At 34.2% G+C, this 17969-nt stretch overlaps 1 protein-coding gene across 2 annotated transcripts in view; it reads left to right on the plus strand.

Moving 5' to 3' along the window:
• Nucleotides 1-17969, plus strand: part of KPNA3 (karyopherin subunit alpha 3) — a 92867-nt gene that overhangs the window by 47708 nt on the left and 27190 nt on the right. For both annotated transcript variants that reach the window (XM_025478384.3, XM_049099374.1), the window contains exons 3-7: nt 13183-13272; nt 13492-13521; nt 13606-13658; nt 13789-13884; nt 16940-17025. In XM_025478384.3, coding sequence (XP_025334169.1) covers nt 13183-13272; nt 13492-13521; nt 13606-13658; nt 13789-13884; nt 16940-17025 — 355 coding nt within the window. The remainder of the gene's footprint in view (nt 1-13182; nt 13273-13491; nt 13522-13605; nt 13659-13788; nt 13885-16939; nt 17026-17969) is intronic.

Consider the following 17969-nt stretch of genomic DNA (forward strand, 5'->3'; position numbering starts at 1 on the left):
TTACTTCACTCCTGAAATTCCTATATTAAATTACCATCTTGAAACTTCTCAGTTTCAGAGAGAAGGAAGGTCTTGATTCTGAGAATAACAATCTAATAAGTATTTATTTAATACCTACTTTGGGTCATGAATTTTTAGCCAGCATCAACATTGCTCATTGGTATATGGTTCCTGAAATTCATTTTCCTGTACTACCTCCTCCTCCCCCACTCTTTAGTATAATTGAAAAATGCTTGCTATTTTCAGTGTTCTTTCAACTCCTTAACCTTTCCAAAGATACTTACAGATTAACAATAGTGATTTGGCAATCATGAATTTAGGTCAACATATCCTAAGTGTACAGCTTAGTGAATTTTCACAAAGTGAACACTTCTGTACCACAAGCTCCTAGATCAAGAAAGAGAACGTGATATGTATTCCAAGGCTCCTTTCCAGTTACTCCTTCCCACTAAGGGTAATCATTATCTTGATTTTTAATATTATAGATTACTTTGCATAGTTCGAATTTATATAAATAGAATGGTAAGTGTCCTTTTACATCTGGTTTTTCATTAATCATGTAAAGACTGTTCTCCTCAATAGAGACAGTAGGAGTAAAACATCTGTTAACAATACACAATCTATCCCCAGATATGGGCCTTTACTTTCCCTTAAATTTTCATGCTTGGAATACAACTCTAAAACTTTTGTATTGGTCCTGGTATTATTACTATTCAGATTCCTCTTGTTCTAATGTTTTTAGTCCTTCTAATATGCTTATAGTATTCATTTGTGTTTACATTGGTTATTTGTTCCTCCTTCTATAGTTGTGCTGTCTTCTATACTTAATTTTTAGAATTAAAATTTCTTGCTTGTCAGAGTACATCTTTTTAAATATCCCACTTTGATTACCTTGGAGTCCTCTTATCTCTTCTTCATCTCCCTACATAATAACATTATTTCCTTTCCAGTCACTAGAATCAGTTCTTAGAAATCCTTATGGAAGAACCAAAACTGAAGTCAACTAAAGAAATCTCAAGAAATTCCTTACTTCACATTTCAGATTGCCTGGTTATACAGAATGTGAACCATTCTGAAGCAAAACCTAAACTTCAGACAAAGCTTAATTGATTTTGATATAGTCCTCTAGAGGTGTGGAGAGCTCTTCAAGAGAAGATTCCTTTACTGTTTTTAGTTAGTGTCTGTCTCTACTTCTAGCCTTGCTGTCTGTATAGCTCCATTGAGGAGAGAAAAATCACAGCATTGTTGTTAATGACATTGAGGTTCTTGAAAATAAAAGAAAATGAGTTTCCAGAGTTTCATAGATGAGCTTGCTATCCATTTGCATTAGATTGTAATCTTCTAAAGTGAGGGTAATAACTATACTCCCCCACCCCAGGTACTCCCAAGTCTCTCTCCCAGTCTATCCAATGCCTAGTCAAATTCTGGACCTATAGTTGGTACTTATTAAATGCTAAATATTCAAGAATTAAATTGATTATGATATCTTAAAAATTTCTGTATGCTCAAATCATTTATTGAACTTTTATTTTAAAAAATCATTTATTAAATTTTTAAGACAAACACTATAGATCCAGAACTACTCAAAAATACTAATCTGTGACAAGTTAAGGAGTTTGTGTCAAAATATTAAACAAGGGACTACTTCCTTTAGCAGAAAATCCTTCTGCCTAAATAAATACATTAATGAAACTAAAGAGTGTGTTAAAACAGTGTGTTGAAACACATTGTTTAGTTTCATAGTTGATTTCTGGCACAAGCTCCATATCTTGTAGTTGACCTAACAAATTATTTGAGAAGTATTAGCTAGTCCAAGGACCATACTTTGAATAACATTGATACTGTTCTGTCAGATTGAGGGTGAGATCTATGGCCTCACATTCTTTTTGTTTGAACTTTTTTGTCTTCTTTTACCTCCTTGATATCTTACTTTCCTATTTAATTTAGGTACTTATGCATCAACACTTAGGTAGAAGTCTGTACTTCTGTTTTATATCTTGTTATAAACAGAGTTACATAGGAATTAAGTAACTTGCTTAAAATCACACGGCTGATAAGTGGCAGGGCCGAGCTCTTAATCATTATGCTATAATGTCTCTCAAGGTAAATGTTTGTTGAGTGCATAATGCCTCATGAGTTGAAAATCAGTCCAGAACCTGTCATTGGCATTTTTAACTTTGGCACATTATATTAAACTTTATATAATCTCTTGGTGATTGATCAGTCAGATATCCCATTAGGATTTTATTGCTACTAGATTTGGGGTGGGGTTGGTTAAGTTATTACATGATGAAAAACACCACCCCAATGTCCTACTTGACTAATCAGATACAGTATAATTCTTTGGCCTTTTAGTAAAATAGCTTTGTAAAATAGCCTAAATTCCCCCTATCAACAAGATAGAATTCATATGATCATATAAATTAATACAGAAACGAAATCCACTCATTCCTAATAAAACCCTCAATAAATTACAGATGGAACATGCTCAGCTTGATAAAAAACATCCACAAAAAAAAAAAAAATCCACAAAAAACCGACAACTAACATCATACTTAATGGTGAACAACTGAGTGCTTTCCCCATAAGCTCTGAGAACAAGGCAAGGATGTCTATTACTGCTCTTATTTAATACCGTTTTGGGAATTCTAGCCAGTGCCGTAAGTCCTGAATAATAAAGGCATTTAGTTTAGAAAGGAAGATATAAAATTGTCTCTGTTTGCAGATGACATGATTGTCTATGTAGAAAATCCTAAATATTTTACAAAAAAGCTCCTAGAATTAATAAGTGAGTTCAGCAAGGTCACAGAGTACACATAAAAGTCAGTTGCTTATATATGCATATATATGCTAATAGTGAACATGCAGAAACCAAAATTGCAAGCATAATACCATTTATAGCCACTCTGAAGAAAATAAAATACTGTGTTCTACATTAACAAAACATGTACAGGATATATACACTGAATATTATGAAATGCTGTTGGAAGAAATCAAATAAGACTTAAGTAAATGGAGAGACATATATACTGTGGTTACGAATTGGAAGATTCATCATACTAAATATGGCTATTCTCAGATTGATCTATTGGTTTAATGCATTTCTTATCAAAATCTCACCAAGATTTTTTGTAGACACAGACAACCTTATTTATTTATTTATTTATTCATTCATTCATTCATACATACATACAGAGAGAGCACACACATCTGGTGGGAAGGAGGGACGGAGGAAGACAGAATCTTTTTTTTTTTTTAACTTATATATATCCAACATCTTTTTTTTTAATATTTTTTAAATTTTATTTATTTATTTATTATTTATTTATTTATTTATTTATTTAATTTATGATAGTCACAGAGAGAGAGAGAGAGAGGCAGAGACACAGGCAGAGGGAGAAGCAGGCTCCATGCACCGGGAGCCCGATGTGGGATTCGATCCTGGGTCTCCAGGATCGCGCCCTGGGCCAAAGGCAGGTGCTAAACCACTGCGCCACCCAGGGATCCCGACAGAGAGAATCTTAAGTAGGCTTCATACCCAGTGTGGAGCCCAACACAGGGCTCAATCTCATGATCCTAATTTTATGACCTTAGCTGAAACCAAGAGTCGGGTACTTAACCAGGCACCCCCAGACAAGTTTATTTTAAAATGTATGTGGAAAAAAAAATGTATGTGGAAAGGCACAGGGTCTAGAAGACCCAAAACATCCTAACAAAGAGTTAAAATATTGCACTACTCCATATTAAGGCTTATGGAATAGCTACAGCAATGAATACTGCATGGTATTGGCAGAAGATGGACACATTGCTCAATAGAATAGAAGATAGAACCTGCAAATAAATCCACACATACCCATTCTTTTGGCAGGTGCAAAGCTAATTCAGTGGAGGAAGAATAGCTTCTTTAGCAAATGGTACTAGAACAATTGGAAATCCATAGGCAAAAGTAAATAAATAAATAACCTCAACCCAATTCTCACGCCTATACAAAAACATAAAATGGTTCCTGGACTTAAGTGTAAGACACAAAACTATAAACTTTTAGGAAAAAATGGAGGAAAGTTTTCAGGATCCAGAGCCAGGCAAATGCTTCTTACAGTTGACCACAAAAGCATAAACATAAAAAGAAAGTTGGACCTTAATAAATTAAAAAATTTTATTCTGTGAAAGCCCATGTGAAGAGGATGAAAATACAAGCTAGGAACAAGAAGAAAACCACACATCCAATACAGGACTAGTATCTAGCATTATAAGTCTCCAACTCTTGATTTCAACTCCGGTCGTGATCTCAGGTGAAGAGAGATCAAGCCCCATGTTGGGCTCCATACTCAGGAGTCTGTTTGGGATTCTTTCTCTCCTTCTGCCTCTTTCCCACTCACACACACTTTCTCTCTCTCTCAAAATAAATAAAATCTTTTTTTAAAAAAAGAGAACCTGGCCTAGGGATTTTTGCATTATTCTTATAACTGCAAATTTACAGTTGTCTCAATCAAAACTTCAATTAGTAAAACCCTGAATTAGTTTTTTCTTTAATTTTTATTTTAATTCCAGTTACTTAACATACAGTGTTATATTACTGTCAGGTATACAATATACGGATTGAACACATCATACACCACTTGGTGCTCATCACAAGTACACTCCCTAATCTCCATCACCTATTTTTTTTTAAGATTTTATTTATTTATTTACTCATGAGAGAGAGAGAAAGAGAGAGACAGGCAGAGGAAGAAGCAGGCTCCATGCAGGGAGCCCGATGTGGGACTCAATCCTGGCTCCCCAGGATCACACCCTGGGCCGAAGGCGGCGCTAAACCGCTGAGCCACCGGGGCTGCCCTCCATCACCCGTTTAACCCAGTTCCCCAGTCCCTCCCCTCTGGTAACCATTAGTTTTCTATAATTAAGAGTCTGTTTCTTGATTTATTGCTTGCTCTTTTTTTTTTCCTTTTGCTCACTTATTTTATTCCTTAAATTGCACATATGGGTAAAATCATACGGTATTTTTCTCTCTGACTTATTTTGCTCAGCATAATACTTTCTAGCTCCAACCATGTCACTGTGAATGGGAAGATTTCATTCTTTTTTATGGCTGAATAATGTTCCATTATGTATATAAACCACATCTTTTTTTTTTAAGATTTTATTCATTTATTCATTGGAGACACACACACACAGAGACAGAGACACAGGCAAAGGGAGAAGCAGGCTCCATGCAGGGAGACTGACGTGGGACTCAATCCCGAGTCTCCAGGATCACGCCCTGGGCTGAATGTGGCGCTAAACCGCTGAGCCACCTGGGCTGCCCAAACCACATCTTCTTTATCCTTCATAAGTCAGTAGACACTTGGGCTGCTTCCATATCTATTGTAAATAATGCTGCAATAAACATAGGGGTGTACATATCCCTTTCAATTAGTGTTTTTGTATTCTCTGAGTAAATACCCAGTAGTGTGATTACTGGATCATAAGGTAGATCTATTTTAAACTTTCTGAGGAACCTCCAAGAGTGGCTGCACCAGTTTGCATTCCTACCAACAGTGTAAGAGAGTTCCTTTTTCTCCACATCTTTGCCCAACACTCATTTTTTCGTGTGTTTTTTATTTTAACCATTCTGACAGGTGTGAGGCGGCATCTCAGTGTAATTTTGATTTGCATTCCCCTGATGATCAGTGATGATGAGCATCTTTATAGGTGTCTGTTGGCCATCTGTATGTCTTCTTTTGGAGAAATGTCTATTCATGTCTTTTGCCCATTTTTAATTGGATTATTTGGGGTATTGAGTTTTATAAGTTATTTGTATATTTTGGATACTAACCCTTTATCAGAAATGTCATTTGCCAATATCTTACCCAATTCCATAGATTACCCATAATTGTTTTCTTCACTGTGCAGAAGCTTTTTATTTTGATCAAGTCCCAATAGTTTATTTTTGCTTTTGTTTCCATAGCCAGTGTCAGAGAGCTTACTGCCTGTGTTCTCTTCTAGGATTTTTATGGTTTCAGGTCTCACATTTAGGTGTTTAAACCATTTGAATTTATTTTTGTGTGTAGTATAAGAACGTGACCCAGTTTCCTGTGCGTGATGCTGTCCGGTTTTCCCAGAATCATTTGTTAAAGAAACTGTCCTTTTCCCACTGGATATTCTTTCCTGCTTTGTCAAAGATTAATTCACCATATAGTTGTGGGTTTATTTCTGGGTTTTCCATTCTGTTCCATTGATCTATGTGTCTGTTTTTGTGCCAGTACCACACTGTTTTAATCACTGCAGCTTTGTAATATAAACTGAAGTCCAGAATTATGATGCCTCCAGCTTTACTTCTCTTTTTCAAGATTGCTTTGGCTACTGGGGACCTTTTGTGGTTCCATACAAATTTTAGGATTGTTTGTTCTAGTTGTATGAAAAATGCTATTGGTATTTTAATAGAAATTGCATTAAATGTGTAGTTTTGGGTAATATAGACATTTTCACAACATTGTTCTTCTAATCCATGAGCGTGGAATATCTTTCCATTTCTTTGTCTTGTCTTCAGTTTTTTTCATCAGTGTTTTATAGTTTCCAAAGTAGTCCTTTCACCTCTTTGGTTAGGTTTATTCGTAGGTATCTTATTTTGAGCATAGTTGTAAATAATACTGTTTACTTAATTTCTCTTTCTGCTGCTTCATTATTGGTACATAGAAATGTAACAGATTTCTGTATATTGATTTTGTATTCGGCAACTTTACTGAATTTATCAGTTCTAGCAGTTTTTTGGTAGAGTCGGGTTTTCCATATAGAGTATCATGTCATCTGTAAACAGTGAAAGTTTTACTTTCTTACCAATTTTGATGCCTTTTTTTTTTCTTTTTTAAAGAGAGGAAATGAGAGGAAGGGCAGAGGGAGAGAGAGACAGAGAACCATCAACAGGCTCCACGTCCAGCTTGGAGCCCAGAGTGGGGCTTAATCTCACAACCCTAAGATCATGACCCGAGCCAAAATCAGGAGTCAGATGCTTAACTGACAGCCACTCAGACACCCCACTTTTATTTCTTTTGTTGTCTGATTGCTGAGGCTGGGACTTCCAGTACTATGTTAAATAAAAGTGATAAGAGTGGACATCCCTGTCTTGTTCCTTACCTTAGGGGAAAAGCTCTCAGTTTTTTCCTATTAAGGGTGATGTTAGCTGTGGGCTTTTCATATATGGACTTATGTTGAGATATGTTCCTTCTAAACCTAGTTTGTTCAGGGTTTTTATCACAGATGGATGTTGTACTTTGTCAGATGCTTTTTCTGTGTCTTTTGAAATGATCATACGTAAAACCTTGAATTAGTAAAAGATAATCCTAAAGAGAGCAGCCATTTGATAAGATTAGTTAAGTGATCCTTTAGGAAAAATAATTTCTGTTATGTTGTCAGATTTTTACATGATTGATAAATCAGTAGTATTTTGGTCTTTTAAATTTTTTAATAAAATATAAAAAATAAAATTTTTAATCAGAGTATAATACCCTGAGAGTAGCCAAAATGTAAATATAACATATAAAACTTGTGGGTGAATATCCATGTATCTACACAGCAGTAGTATCTTTCATAAATGTTAATATTGAAGGAAAGGTCTTATCTTTTGAGTATTTTTTCTACTTTTTAAATTTTTTAAGTTATTTATTAGAGAGCATGAGCATAAGGGATGTGCAGAAGGAGAAGCAGACTCCCCACTGAGCACGGGGGTCTGGGGGCTCAATCCCAGGAGATCATGACTTGATCCCGGAGATCATGACTTAAGCTGAAGGCAGATGCTTAACTGACTGAGCCACCCGGTGCCCCTTTTTTCTACTTCTTTAGAAGTATTTAGATGCAGCTAGAGTTGGATTACTTAAAAAAAAAAAAAAGTTATAGAATATATATTTAAGAAACAGCTCTGTAGCCACAACCAGGGTTCAAATCTTAGCTGATACTTCCTAGATATATAATTTAATTTCACCAGGTTCTCAGTATCCCTATACTCATCTGTGAAATAAGAGATTTTAATTTTACAAGAACTAAAACTAGATAAGAATTTAATACAATGAGTATGTTGCTGGATAAGAACAAATTTAATTATGTCACATTCAGAATGGGGCTGATAAATATCTATTTTTTTTCATACCATGCTTAAGAAGTGATTGCTGACTTATTCCACAAATTTAGGTATAAAATGTTCAGCCACTTTTTCAAGATGAAGAGAGAAATTTGGGAATGAAAAACTTTACATAGAGATCAATATACAGAATTTGTTGACTCAAAATTAACCTTCTTAACCAACAGTGTTAATTCTGTGTGGTTCAACCCTACTAGTCAGAAAACAGAAAGTTAAAAAAGATTAAGTACATAGTTGCTAAATAGAGTAATAATAGATTTTTAAAGGAACTTTAGAAATGAATCTAATTGTGTGTGTGTGTGTGTGTGTGTGTGTGTGTTTGGAGATAAAGTAGGTGTTGAAACTAGGTTAGTTTCCATATCTTCTGAGCTCTCCTCCCACTTGACAAAAGAAAGAAATAGCTTTTATAGATCCTGAATTTATTGAAGTACATTGTCCAGGAGGGTAAAAATCTCTAGGTTGTTAAGTAAAGGGACAGTTTAAGTTACGGGTTTTGATGAAGCTTCATTTAATAATTAATTAGATTACCAGAAACCTGCCCAGGGATTATCTTTCCTTGGCTTGTACATAGTTTTTGTCTTGTTAAGAGTAAAGTATGATTTTCATGCCCTATATTTTTTACTTATTTTAGGATGCTTTCGACTCAAATGTGGGAGTTATTAATTTTTGATAAACAATTTACTAACTACAATAACTTTAAACTTGTGTATGCTTCATAACATATGTCCAAATATATATGAAGCAAAAATTGACAAAACTACAAGGTAGAATTTGTCAAAGACATACATAATCATTGTGGGAGACTTTCTTGTCAGTAGTAAATATACCAATTAATAGTGGAAAGAAAAGTTAATTTGCAAGTGTTATATAAAAAACACATATAAAACCCTATGAAAAAAAAAACCCTATGAAAAATGGTTTTATGATAGTATAAAGCTATAATTTCCAGACTGTTCATTGAAGTACCATGGGGCTCTGTGGTGAACCCAAAGGGACTTTTGGGATATTCTAAATTTTAAGAGAAACGTAGGGACATTTAACATCTTTCAGATACCACAGAACTATTAGGTACTGAAGTAGTTCACAATTAAACATTAGATCGCACTCCATTCCTTTTAATCACATATTTTAAGAGTGAAGTAAGATTTTTTTCTTACAATTTATATGCCCCCATAACACCCCCCCCCCCCAGCCCCACAACCCTCTACCAATGACTGTTAAGTTTTTTGGACCTGACTACTTGAAAAGGAGGTACAACAGGTATTTTCTTTGGCCTACACTGTGGACTGAGAAAGTTCAGGAAGTTCTGGTATGAAGCAAGTATCAGTTAATTTCAGGCTATTGTACAGACTTATGTTCTCTGATCACAATACAATTAGATTACAAATCCAGGAATAAGATAGGAAAATCTCATAATTGTGAAAAAAGAAATAAAGCACTTCTGAAAATACGTCGAGCATCACAGAAATCCTAATGGCTATAGGATTACCTAGAAATGCACAATAGGAAAAATATTACATGTCAGAACCTGTGGAATACAGTTAAAAAAGTACTTCACAAGAGACATATATAGCAAGTAGAGATACAGAACAAATAATAATAGCAATTTAAAAGGCATATTAATATACCTGTAGCATAAGTTTTAAAATATTAGTACTTCACTTAGTTTTTGCTGCATAATAAACCACTCCAAAACCAAGTAGCTTAAAACAATAGCTATTTTATTCATTTAATAATTCGGTGGATTGGCAGAGTGGTTCCTCTGGCCTGGGCCAGTTCAGCTGATCTCTGCTGGGCTCCCTCATTCACCTCCGGTCAGCTAGTAGGTTAGCTGGTGACTAGATGATCTGTGGATGGTCTCACACAAGTTTCTGGCTATTGGATGGACCTTGGTCGTCTTCTACACAGCCTCATCTTCCAGCAGGCTAGCACAGTGTTTTTTTCACATGGTGATTTTAGAATTGTAAGAGCAGCAAGAGGAATGTGTAAGCACTCTTCAAACCACACCTAGAATTAGTGCAAGACCAGACTATCCAGAGGCATGGATATGGGAAGGGGGATTCTAGCCATTTTTGCAAACAATCTACCACAGTTTGAATATAAGTAATTTTATGCCAATAGATTTGAGAACTTAGCTGAAATGAACAATTTCCTAGTGGGAAAAAATAATTTACCCAGCTAAGTCAAGAAGAAATGAAAAACCTAAGTAAATCTAAAAATAAATTATATCAGTAGTGATAAATTTAACCTCTTCCAGCCCCCTGAAAAAGTAATCTTGCAGATAGTTCTTCAGCAAACATTCAAAGAACAGATAATTTCGGCCTTATTAAATGATTTTAGAGAAGGTAAAGAGGAAACACTACCCAGCCCATTTTATGAGGCTAGCAAAACCATGGCATCGAGAGTGAGGCCAAGACAGAATGAGAAAAGATGTTTATAAGCCAATTTCACTTATGAACATAGATTTTTAAAATAATAAATAAAATATTAGTAAATTAAGTCCAGTAATGAATATCTTTAAAATTTTTCAAGAAAGGTTTATCTTGTAAACATGCAAGTTTTACATTGCTAAGATTCTAAGTTTAACATTAAAAAATCAATTAATTTACCACACTTACAGATGAAGGGAGAAAATTCATGTCCATATCAATAGATGCAAAAAGAAGCACAGTTTAATAAAATTAAGCATCTATTTGTGGCTAAAAAGGAAGAGAAAAAGATCTTAGCAGATTAGGAATAAAAATGAGCCTCTTTACTCCCCCCCCCCCAAAAAAAAAAGAGACTGCAAACGTTGTATATTATGATAAAATGTTATCCTTGAATTGGGCATCATATATATATGAGGTTTTAATTGTATTTATGCTTTGTATTGTTTTTATGCCTGAAATACCTGGGGGAATTGGAGGAATGGAGGGAGTTCAATTTCTGAAAGGTCTTTGGAAGCTTGATTATTCAGACTCAAAAAAGTTAAAAGAAAACAATAAAAGCAGAATGGCATAAACTATAGTGAAACATTTAAATTCCAAGAGATGTTAAAATATAATAAATTTTAAGATTAACCATTTTACAAATCACAAAGTACAATGCGTAGATATTTTTATTTAAAGTTTTGAAACAAAAAAATAAATAAATAAAGTTTTGAAACAATTTCAAACTTGGAGTTTGAAATTCAAATTTACATTAGTACAAAAACCACTATACACTCTTTACTCAGCAGCCAGCTTCCTTGTTGTTAGCTTTTTTTCTATATTTGTCTTATTCTCTCTCATTTACACACACACACACACACACACACACACACACTTTTTCTTGAAACAGCTAAGTTACAGGCATATGCCCCCATTAGCCTTAATATGTTAGTGCATATTTCATAAAAACCTACTTTCCTATGTAACCATAGTGCATTTGTCAAATTAATACAGATAAATATCTACCATCTAATTCATAGACCTAACTCATATTTTGCTAGTTGTTCCTAATAATGTCCTTTGTAAATCCAAGGTCCAGTCTAGACATTGCACTTGTCCTGTTTCTTTAATCTCATTCAATCCAACAGTTCATGACTACATTTTTGAAGACTAGTTTTTGTAGAATGGCAGATTTAGGTTTGTCTGACTTTCCTCAGGTGGTGGCTGTTATTCTGGTCAGGAATACTACAGAAGTAGTACTGTTTTCTCAGTGCATGAGACCAAAGGCACATAATGTGGATTTGTTCTTTATTTATGATGATAACCTTTGTCAGTTGGTCAAGATGCTCTCTGCCAAGTTTTTCCACTATAAATTAGTAAGTATTTTGTGGAGAGCCACTTGATACTATAAAATATCAGTGCAAGGAGTTTAATATTTGTGAGATGCATTAATTTTAAAATAATGTAGAATTGATTGCATAGTTGCTAAAGAAGTATACTATAAGTGGGAGTTGGTAGGTAATCTAATGATTAGCATACATATTAAGCCTCAGTTTTTTTAAACCTGTTTGCTTATACATAGGACAAAAGATAGGTTTATGCAGATAATCCAGTAAACTTAAGATATACACATATTTCCAGTTTTAACTTTCTACTTGGTCTGAATTTTAACATCAATATTAATACCTCTTTAGGAATTTCTATTGTAATCAAAAATTTCTGTAAATATTGTATTGAAGACCAAATAGTATACCCTTTGAAATTTTAAGTTGAAAATGATTTTAGAAATCATTCAGTCTTTTTTTAAAAAAACGAAAAAGATTTTATTTGAGACAGAGGGGGAGAGAGCACAGGGGGAAAGCAGAGGAAGCAGTGGAGGGAGAGGGAGAGCAGCGGAGGGAGAGGGAGAGGAAGGAGAGGGAGAAGCAGATTCCACTGATCAGGGAACCCAGTGGGGGACTCTGTCACAGGACCCTGGGATTGTGACCTGAGCCAAAGGCAGCCGCTTAACTGACTGAGCCACCCAGGTACCCCAGAAAGCATTCAATCTTTTCTCTAATTTATTTTGACTTAATTCCATAGATAAACTATAAACTTAAAAGAAGATTGATTTACCCAAAGTGATATATTACATGAAATGGCACATGTTGCTGCCATTACAATTGAAATCCCATAAGATGTAGAAATATATTTGCTAGTAGAGAATTTTTGTTTGTGAGAGCTAAATAACAACCATTTATATCTGAGATGTTGGCAACTAAATGGCATTTATGCTAATGAATTCCTATTCCCCACATTCCCAACAAGCATACAAACCTTAACATTTGAGCATTGAATTCTTTCCCATCTAGCTGATTTGTTTGAGTAAGTAGGTGAAAGTCAGCATACTATTTAAAATGTATTTGCTAGGCTTGTATACTAATAATGCATCCCCAAATTTGAGTCTTTATTAAAGATTAGGAGGCATGATATTGGTCAGAACTATTGGTATTTAATATGTGTATTGTGTGTGTGTGTGTGTGTGAGAGAGAGAGAGAGAGAGAGAGAGGGAGAGAGAGAGAGCGAGCTGTACTGTTACCAGTTAATTATGTTACCAAATCCAGGATGTAGCCTGTCATTGGTTTGTAGTATGCACATTTAATTCATGTTCTCCTTATCCAGAACAAAAGAGATGAACACTTACTGAAAAAAAGAAATGTCCCCCAAGAAGAAAGTTTAGAAGATTCAGATGTTGATGCTGATTTTAAAGCAGTAAGTTATCTTGATGTTATAAAGTGTTTTTATAATAATTTTTATAATCAGAGAATTTGATTTTTAATATAAGATCAATTTTATAATGATTAGTGTATATTAACTTCAGTAAATTTAGTAACTTTATTTTTTTTAATTTAGTAACTTTAGTAAAATAGACTTAATAAATGTAATTTTGTTTAAAAACTTCCCTGAACTGTCTTTTTTTTTCCTTTTAAGCAAAATGTAACACTAGAAGCTATATTGCAGGTATGTTATTAATTTAATTCTCATTTTGGAGTATTTTGAAATTGATACCTTTTAAATTTCTGAAGTTTAAATTTGGTGTTACAGAATGCCACAAGTGATAACCCAGTGGTCCAGTTAAGTGCCGTTCAGGCTGCAAGGTAAATACTAATTTGTCCAGAGAGAGAATTATTATAGATGTTTGAGCGGGTAGTCTAGAAGTAATACATTGTTATTTTTGTTCATAGTTTGAAAATTATAGCAATTAATTTCTTATATTGCTTTTTCTAGAAAGCTATTATCCAGTGACAGAAACCCACCAATTGATGACCTAATAAAATCTGGGATTTTACCAATTCTAGTCAAATGTCTAGAAAGGGATGATAAGTAAGTATGGATTTGAGTCCCTGTTCACTTTTTTCATTTAACTGAAAATTTAGGATTATAATTTAACCAATGGGTTCAGTTAGGTTTCGCATTTGTTATGTTTTTCATTTGTCATATATTTTTATGTAATTTTCTAATTCTATGATCCTAATCAGAAGATCTAAAGTATTTCTTTTTTTAGTTTTTGAAGTATGTGTATATTTTCTAGGAAAATTGTAGCTTCTGTTTATTGCCTATTCTAACTTACCTCAAATATTTATAGTCTTTATTTAATTTGTTTTTGTTTTTGTTTTGAGAAATATTTTAAAACAACCCAAATAGGTTTGAGTCACTCTTTGCTTATGAGTCTATATATAGATTAACCTCATGACTGAGTCAACATGAATGGTTTCCAGAACTGAGTGGCTTTTACCCTGGGAATAGTCCAGCTAGTCCACTGATCTTCTATGAAGTCTTTAATAGAACTCCAGCCATAACTAATTGTCTAATAACTTTCTTTTTATTTGTGGTAAATTAAAAATCAGGTTATACTTTTCCAGAATAGAAAGGGAAAAACACAGCTTTGTATCTTTTGAGGTGTGGCCCCATCTCGGTTAATGTTTAGAGATATCTTGGTGTGCTGTATCTTAAACCTCATCAGTTTGAATACTAACTGGGAAGAACATAAATTTGAACTCCAAAATATTTTTAAACAAATGCTGGTTTTTGCATTTGAGAGCATTTAGACTAAAATTTGGTATATTTTGCTAAATGTTATCTAGTCAATTTTCAATTGACTAGTTACATAGTGGAATATAAACATTGCCACTAAATACTTCTTTCTACTTTCATTGTGTGCTACAACCATCCCTCCAAGAGTGCTTAATACTTATTTTATACAATCATGTATATTTTCTGTATAAGTATTTAAGTAAAAATAAGTTTTATTTCAGCTCTTTATTATTTTTTTAAGATTTTATTTATTTGAGAGTGAGAGAATATGAGAGAGAGAGAGCGCGCGTGCGCGCACGCACGAGCAGGGGGAGGGGCAGAGGGAGAGGGAGAGGCGGACTTGCCACTAAGCAGGGAGCCTGAGATGGGGCTCTATCCTGGGACTCCCGGATGGTGAGCTGAGCCGAAGGCTTAACTGATTAAGCCACCCAGGCACTCTTATTTCAGCTGTTTAAAAAATAGTCTACTCCTCTACTTCTAAAGACCCCCTTTTTCCCTTGATCTCCTTCTCTCTCTCTCTCTCTTTTTTTTTTTCTTACTTTACATTCCAGCCTTTGGCATAGGCTTATTTGTATGTATCTGTGAAATATGGCATATATACAAAAAATATGCTAAAATACATATAGGCCTGTGTAACTACTGCCCAAAGCAAAAACAAAATTATCAGTAGTTTGGATCTGACTTTATGGATTTGTCATGGGAAATTGCATTATCATGTAAAAGCCCATAGACTTTGGAGCCACATAGATGTTGGTTTAAATCTACAGTTTGCTATTGACCAAAACCCAAGTGGTTTTTGAGCCTCAGATACCTCTTCAGTAAAAATTAGGTGATTGTGAGGAACGGAAATAATATACCCAAAACACTACAATATCAAACTTAATTACTTAAAAAAAAAAAAAAAACACTTTATTTAAGTAACTTAAATACTTTTCAAATGTCATCTTAGAATACTATATCATTTTATTTTATATATCTCACTGTTTTCTCATTTAAGACCCTAATTTCCAGTATTTTGCCAAGCTACCTAGACTAGCTTAATAAAGTAACCTAATAACCCTTTCTGATTGTAACTCAGAACAACATAAACTCATCATCTTTGATCTTATTATCCCTTTGCTTCTTTTCGGCCTCTGATATCCTCTTTAGACCCTACCTTTTGCTAAAATTCATTGTGTAGTTCTTATTTGCTAGTCCATTTTTTTATCTGGCCCACCTTTCTGACCTCACTGCATGTTCTGTCTCTGACATTTATTCTCCTTAAAATCTTTTTCCTTCTTGGATTCCTCTAACCATGTTACTAACAACCTCACTGTCTTTCTTTGATATTTATAGAGCTTTTTTTCTAAGTCCCTAACCTTTCACTCTCCTTAGGTTTTGCTCACTACTACCCTCTCCCACCTTGGTTTTCTATTTAAAGGAATTTATATTCTTTCAGCCATCTATCCTAACTTGATGTACATAATTTCCTTTGAACAGGTCTTTCCATCAGGCTTTAACCTTTTTTATCCATTTTTTATATCATGGACTCCAACATTTTCTTTACTCTCCTTTTCAGTAGCCCTCTATACTTAGTATGTCTATAGAATAAATTCCAAGTTCTGAAGCTTGGGATTTGAATTCTACTCCCCCTCACCCCCCCACACACATACACTTAGATAACCTACCCTCCCAATTTCATCCCTCGTTAGATTTCTGCATACTTTCTTAGCTTCTGCTCTCCTGATCTATTCCTTGTCATCTGTACACATCATGGTCATTCAACTCGGGATATTTTTTTTTGTATTCCAGTTGTTAGTGCATTTCTTTCTTTATCTGTCTTTAATAGGCTAGTTCAGTTTTCACTTTCTTTGTGAGGTCTTCTATCACAATTCCAAATTGTGATAGTAAAATCTGAAACCTCGTAGTAGCTCCAATATATATAAAGCAGATGATGTAGTGGATCAGCTGGGGTCCCAGCTTTAAGACCAGTCTAGAAGTCATGATAGTATTCAAGTGAAATGGTGAGGGCCTCAGCTAGTTCAGTGATTTTGAGAATGATACTATAAATATAAGAAATGTTTAGGGGGGAAATTGACATGACTTTTTGATTAGATGTTTATTGGAGAGGAAGGAGTCAAGGAAAATAATGACTAGCTAAATGTTGCAACTATCAGTGGACATAAATAAGTAGATTTATATTGACTGACTTTGGAAGCCATTAGGATAGTCAGGTGAAGATATCCAACAGGCAATTGGATATAACAAGATGAAATTCAAGAACAGGGTAAAGGATAACTGTAGAGGTCTGTGGTCATAAATATAACTGGTAGTTATGTGTCTCAAGATTTTTTGTGTTTTACAGTCCTTCGTTACAGTTTGAAGCTGCTTGGGCGTTAACTAATATAGCATCAGGAACTTCTGCACAGACTCAAGCTGTTGTACAGTCTAGTAAGTAAATTAACATCTTTACTTGCTGGGAGTTTTTTAAAAATAAAGGCAAAGAAGTGGAGTTTTTTTGTAAAGACTGAATTTTATCTTACAACATTTTTAAACTAGTGAATTTTATGAGTTACTTTTGATGGTTGATATCTTTCCCATGGCTATCATATTTTGCCCACCTCAGGGTGGGTAACTATGATTAGTCTGTTGATCCAAACTGACAAAAGAAGCTCTTTGAAAAAACTAAATGTCACCAAGTACTATCAATGTATGGGACACTTAACTGACTTTAGGTGGCACTGAAGATGATTTTAGGTAGTATATGATATTGCAATAAATTACATTGAGTCAGTTGGTGAAAATACTGCTCTCTCTCAGATATTTCAGAAATATCAAAGGAGAAAGTTCCCAGTTAGATATTAGCTGTACTAAAAAGGTAGCAGATTTTAGACTAGGCTTTTAATAGAAACTAGTAGGTACAATTTAATAAGAATGTTTTATTTGCATTTTTAATTTTTTGGTTATTTTCCATTTGTAATTCTGGTAAGTGATGCTGATCTTCTATTTATAGAAGTGATAAAATTAAATTACAAATGTGAGGTCAGTTGAAACCATCATACATTGCTAGTGGGAGTGCAAAATGGTGGGCCTCTTTGGAAAACAGTTTATCAAAAGGTTAACCATTGAGTTACCATTTGACCCTGCAGTGCCACTACTGGGTGGAACCAACAGATATGAAAACGTGGCCACACAAAGACTTATTCATAGATGTTGCACATTTATTTACTCATAGTAGCCCAAACATGAAAACAATCCCAGTATCCATTAACTGATATATTAGTAGATGAACACAATGTGTTCTATAGTGGAATACTATTCAGCAATAAAGAATGAAACACCGAAAAAAAAAAAAAAAAAAAGAATGAAACACCGATATGTGCTATACACAGATG

The sequence above is a fragment of the Canis lupus genome, chromosome 22 (genome assembly GCF_003254725.2).
Source record: "Canis lupus dingo isolate Sandy chromosome 22, ASM325472v2, whole genome shotgun sequence".
NCBI lineage: Eukaryota > Metazoa > Chordata > Mammalia > Carnivora > Canidae > Canis > Canis lupus.